Here is a 6,000-nt window from a genome sequence, read left to right on the forward strand (position 1 = left end):
TCCCAATGATTAATTATTAAAGTGGCTAGAGATTTGACTCTGTAGCCACTCAATATTAGTGATGGCTGTTTAACAGTCTGATGGCCTTGAGATAGAAGCTGTTTTTCAGTCTCTCGGTCCCAGCTTTGATGCACCTGTACTGACCTCGCCTTCTGGATAGCAATGGGGTGAACAGGCGGTGGCTTGGGTGGTTGTTGTCTTTGATGATCTTTTTGGCCTTCCTGTGACATCGGGTGCTGTAGGTGTCCTGGAGGGCAGGTAGCTTGCCCCCAGTGATGCGTTGTGCAGACCTCACCACCCTCTGGAGAGCCTTACAATTGTGGGCGGAGCAGTTGCCATACCAGGCTGTGATACAGCCCCACAGGATGCTCTCGATTGTGCATCTGTAAAAGTTTGTGAGTGGTTTCGGTGAGCCAAATTTCTTCAGCCTCCTGAGGTTGAAGAGGTGCTGTTGCTCCTTCTTCACCACACTGTCTGAGTATGTGGACCATTTCAGTTTGTCCGTGATGTGTACACTGAGGAACTTAAAACTTTCCACCTTCCCCACTGCTGTCCCGTCGATGTGGATATGGGGTTGCTCCCTCTGCTGTTTCCTGAATTCCACGATCATCTCCTTTGTTTTGTTGACATTGAGTGTGAGGTTATTTTCCTGACACCACACTCCAAGGGCCCTTACCTCCCTGTAGGCCATCTTGTCGTTGTTGGTAATCAAGCCAACCACTGTAGTGTCGTCTGCAGACTTGAGGATTGAGTTGGAAGCGTGCATGGTCACGTAGTCATGGGTGAACAGGGTGTACAGGAGAGGGCTCAGAATGCACCCTTGTGGGGTCCCAATGTTGAGGATCAGCGGGGTGGAGATGTTGTTTCTGTCGGTTGCCATTATGTGATTATAGTTATAACCCAGGCCCCTTTGTTGCCTTTTCATGTCCTCATTTTCCAAACATGAACAAATGAAATGGCAGTAATATACTAGAATATAATAATATGATATATAATATCATAATACAATTCTAAAACACAGTCAAGTAATATCACAGCAATACATAATGGAAATCTGATATGATTCAAGATCTTTCATCTAGAATTCATCCTCCACTACAACATTTGAATGTCTGTGTGAAGGCAAAGCAAACCCATTTGATATTAATAAAGATGACAGCTAGTTATTTGAATATAAATTCTGCTTGTTGTTTGTTGGTCATGTGATCGATACTTAATTTCCTTTGTTGGGCGGCGGCTGAGGCTGGCAGTGGCCAGAGAAGACAGAGAGAGGGAAATGAACTGGAAGCTCTGCTACTGCAGTCACAGCCACAACCTCTTATCCCAGATCATTGTCTAGTGTCTCCCTGTCTCCGTTCCACACTCTGGTTCATATCTCCTATCACTGACAGAGTGATAACAACACTCCCCCAACAGATAGACATGGATAGCATATTCTTACACAATGGAGGCCCTATGTATGAACCACTGATACATATGGCAGCAAGCATAAATCATTTTGGGAAATCTCAATTTACTGAATTTACCTTTCACTTCTAATGTGTTTTAGTCACTTGATGTGTGTTGTAGTCGCTTGCTGCAGCAATGAACGGGGTGGACAGGATGACAGAAAGGATACACGATCAGTTGGATAACGAAGCAAGCCCTCTATCATGTAGGAACTATCTTCCTTTATGTGTAATTAGTGAACGCATTACCATGTTGATTTAAATCTCCATTGGTACACTCCACATTAGCATTCCAGAATAATTCAATACACTCTCACAGCTGTAATATGCTGACTGTGCAAGCGGCAGGACTTACGGTTTCTCATTTGACTGAATAAAATATCCACTTTTCAGTATGTTCAGACTATATAATAGGGCAACAATATGTGAATATACAGATATACTAATCACAATATTTCACATTGTTTGTCTGCATGATTTAAATCTAATATTAATTTGCATGAGGAAAATTCCACATTGCTCTAGCATCCTCTAGCGGGTGCCAATAACATCTATAGTACCACCAACTGGTCTGGTGCAGCCATCTAAGGTTGCAGTGACTTTATATTCACACAGCTTCTAAGGATATATACACTGAGTCTAAAAAATATTAGAAACACACAAAGTGTCAAAAGCGTTCCACCGGGATGCTGGCCCATGTTGACTCCAATGCTTCCCACAGTTGTGTCAAGTTGGCTGGATGTCCTATGGGTGGTGGACCATTATTGATACACACAGGAAACTGTTGAGCATGGTTGCAGTTCTTGATACACTCAAACCAGTGCGCCTGACACTTATTACCATACCCCGTTCAAAGGCACTTAAATCTTTTGTCTTGCCCATTCACACCAAATGGCACACATACACAATCCATGTCTCAAGGCTTATGAGTATTTCTTTAACCTGTCTCCTCCCCTTCATCTACACTGATTTAAGTGGATTTAACAGGTGACATATATAAGGGATCATAGCTTTCACCTGGATTCACCTGGTCAGTCTATGTCATGGAAAGAGCAGGCGTTCCTAATGTTTTGTACACTCTGTGAATTAGCATTTCCCTAGCTAGCTGAGCAGTTTTACAATGTTATTGGGGCGCGGGTATTATCAGATCCGAGGCGAGATAAACTATTCATCATGTTTTGTGTTTTGGTAAGAGCTCGGAGTGACGTCATGCACCCAAAAAGTCTCAACCAATCAACCAAAGGATATTAATGGCCATGTTCGAGAGGATCAAAACCGTAATATATCATGGGTAAATTGTTACTGACTGATCTACAAATAATAATGAGTAGTTATTTATGATGCAAGGTTCTTTGTAGATCAGTCAGTTGACATTCACCTGCACTGTCGGCTGCAATGTCAGCTGCAATGTCGAACAAGCCCTCCGGGTATCCTACAAAAGGACATTTTCGCGACCAGATATGTGATAACCCAGCATCTCCCAAAAACAGATGTCCTGATACTGTATGCCAATGACAAATTTAACATGGTTCATCATGGTAATGTCTTTGATGAACCTAAAACATAAAAATGTGATAGGCCACTGTGAAGTGGATTTACAAAGTATTTAAATGGACACGTAAAATCTGATTTTCTGATTGATCAATAACTCAGCCATCGCTTAACAAATCCCTTAGCTTTTCTCTATCTAAGTTAACAGATCTACCATGGGCATACATACATATGGGCATACATTTGGTGTTATTTGGAGGCGGATATGAGGGTTTAAGTGAGACTGCTTATAACTGAGGCACCTATAGGCCAATCAGTACCATTCCTTTTGACCAAGTCAATCATGGCCTGTAGTTTCTGTGTGCCAAATTAGAAAAACTATTACCAATCTATGCTTGACTTATTAATAACAATAGCTTCGCTGTGAACCCCTAATAAATCATCTCTACCCCATGGATATGGTTTTTCTGATTTCTCCTGGGTATTCAGTCATTCATTGATGGAATTGTCTCTTCTCTCTCTTCCAGCCTGGAGTCTCCCACTCGGTCTCTGTACATGGAAGCCCCTAAAGGAATCCAGATCCTAGCAGAGGCAGGGGACATCCAGGCCACATGTAGAAGTGACCTACGCCTAGAGTCCAAAGACGGAGAGGTAGGGGGCCCATTCTCTCAACTTGTATCTTTGCATATTTTCTTACTCCTCCGTTAAAGTAGTCATTGATCTAAAGGATTTCACTCCATAGCTTTTATTTTCAAGTTATGTCAGATTAGTTCATCACTGATCTCATGAAGGAAGGAAGTCAGAAAGGAAGGAAGGCTGCATTAAGAGTTCTTAAACTGTGTATACTCTACATCTGTATATCTGTCTGTCGATGTTATGATCTGAAGTGAATGTTGATGAGGGTAAAACTTCACTTGTTCGATCGTTGCCCTTGGGTTATTCTTCCAAAGTTTTACCAGACAATTTAACAGAATCATGGGACTATTTGATTTAACACATGAACAGAGGCCCCTCTCAATTTTATCGACTTGATGTGGCTTATATCAAACATTTAGTGCTTTGCCATCTTCCTCATGTAACTGCACCCTTGCTCTCACACTCCATTTGAGTTGCCTTCCAACTGTCCATTTGTCACCTGCCTGACTCGTGGACAGACACTTCACAAGACACCTCTCGCTCTCTAGGAGCCCCTTGGCACTTCCAACCGCAATTAGTGGTGAGGTTTACCTATTAGAGACCTGCTGATACCCGGCCCCCGGCCTCTCTCTCACTGCAGAGATTATCTCAATAGCAGATGTGTGGAGAAGTCAGCTGAGACTCCCTACTTAAAAGTGTTACAGGTCATTTGATAGGAATGCTTCCCTGAGGCGCCTGGAAATGACTCCTTTTACCTTTTATATTAAGAGCAGATCCTCTCCCGGCTAGGGAAATACAACCCCTTAAAAGTCCCGGGAGGGCGAGGGGGAGAGGAGGTTAGAGAGATGGGATTTAGACCGACTGTCTGGTTTGGTGGAATGGTAAAGTTGGGCGAGAGAGAAGTACTGTACCAATTCAAATGATAATACCGGAGTAAAGTGAGAAGTTATTACTGGAATTGATTGGTAGCTTGAACGCTGGGTATGGATTTGTCCATCTTAAATCATAAAGGAGTAAATCATTCAGCGTACAGAGATGAGTTGGGTGTGTGGCCGTTAAGAGGTTAATGCCATGAACGGCTTTGTCTGCCGATAGCCACTTCTCTTTAGCCCAGAGAAGAACAGCAGAGGTGCTAGAACAGGTAATACAAACAGATCTACAGTATATTGTCCACAGTGCTTTGAGTGATTTATCATCTCTGATTGTGATTGTCTTGAAGTTAGGTAGAGGAGGCTATACATGGGTAGAGTCACACAGTTCTCTCTCTCTACTCTCTCTCTCTCACTCACTCACCCACCTATCCAACTATATATGCGGTAAAGGAGTCAATGGAACGTGGATGTTTAATTGACCAGATTGGCGCACATTCAACAAGTTTAGAAAGGGTGGGGCGGGGGACACAGCTATATCGGTCTGCTAATACAGGACTAGTAGAGGCGCAGTGCACTCCTTTTTTCAATTATTCAATTCTTTTGATTAAGATTTTTTTTTTCAATTTTTCAGGGGTGCTACCGCACCCTCAAGCACCCCTACTTCCCGTGGCTATGCTACATCCCGTTTGTATAAGATGGTTATAATAGCTCACATACAGAAATCGGTGGTTGTAGTCAAAGTAGTTTTGAACTGTAATGCAGTTGATTGGTAACGATGACATGGTTTTTTAACTCAACATAGTGTGAAATACACGTATAAATAATAGCCTAAATGTAGGGTAATTTTGTTTGGGGGCAATGAGGAGACTCAGGATCTTTCCCCCACAGCCCTTTCACCCATGTGTTTCCATGGCAATTCCAGTGTTTTGATCTAGTTCGATTGACCTCTTTACCACATCTATACATAAATAAATAACATGACTCTGTCCTCATTTAACCCATTGTCTCCCTGTGGTTAGATCACTCTGGACGCGCGGAGGATCAGGCTGCTGCGTCTGCCTGAGGGCAAGGCCTCTCCCTCGGGGACCACTACCAGACAGACTGTCTATGAGGTGTGTGTCTGTCCCAACGGGAAACTCTTCCTATCACAGGCCGGGACAGGCTCCACCTGCCAGATCAGCAACAATGTCTGCCTCTAGAACACACACATGCACACACTAACACTGAAACACACACACACACACACGCGCATACATACATGCATGCATACATACATACATACATACATACATACATACATACATACATACATACATACATACATACATACATACATACATACATACATACATACATACATACATACATACATACATACATACATACATACATACATACATACATACATACATACATACATACATACATACATACATACATACATACATACATACATACATACATACATACATACATACATACATACATACATACATACATACATACATACATACATACATACATACATATCGAAACACACACACACACTGAAA

General features: G+C 42.3%; 1 protein-coding gene across 1 annotated transcript in view; it reads left to right on the forward strand.

Annotated features, from left to right (window-relative positions):
- Positions 1-5,680, forward strand: part of LOC112228549 (delta-sarcoglycan) — a 100,901-nt gene extending 95,221 nt beyond the window's left edge. The window contains exons 7-8 of the mRNA XM_024393958.2: positions 3,467-3,590; positions 5,467-5,680. Of these exons, the coding sequence (XP_024249726.1) occupies positions 3,467-3,590; positions 5,467-5,646 (304 nt within the window). The 3' untranslated portion in view covers positions 5,647-5,680. The remainder of the gene's footprint in view (positions 1-3,466; positions 3,591-5,466) is intronic.
- The last annotated feature ends 320 nt before the right edge of the window (positions 5,681-6,000 follow it).

Source organism: Oncorhynchus tshawytscha, linkage group LG30 (assembly GCF_018296145.1).
Source record: "Oncorhynchus tshawytscha isolate Ot180627B linkage group LG30, Otsh_v2.0, whole genome shotgun sequence".
Taxonomy (NCBI): Eukaryota; Metazoa; Chordata; class Actinopteri; order Salmoniformes; family Salmonidae; genus Oncorhynchus; species Oncorhynchus tshawytscha.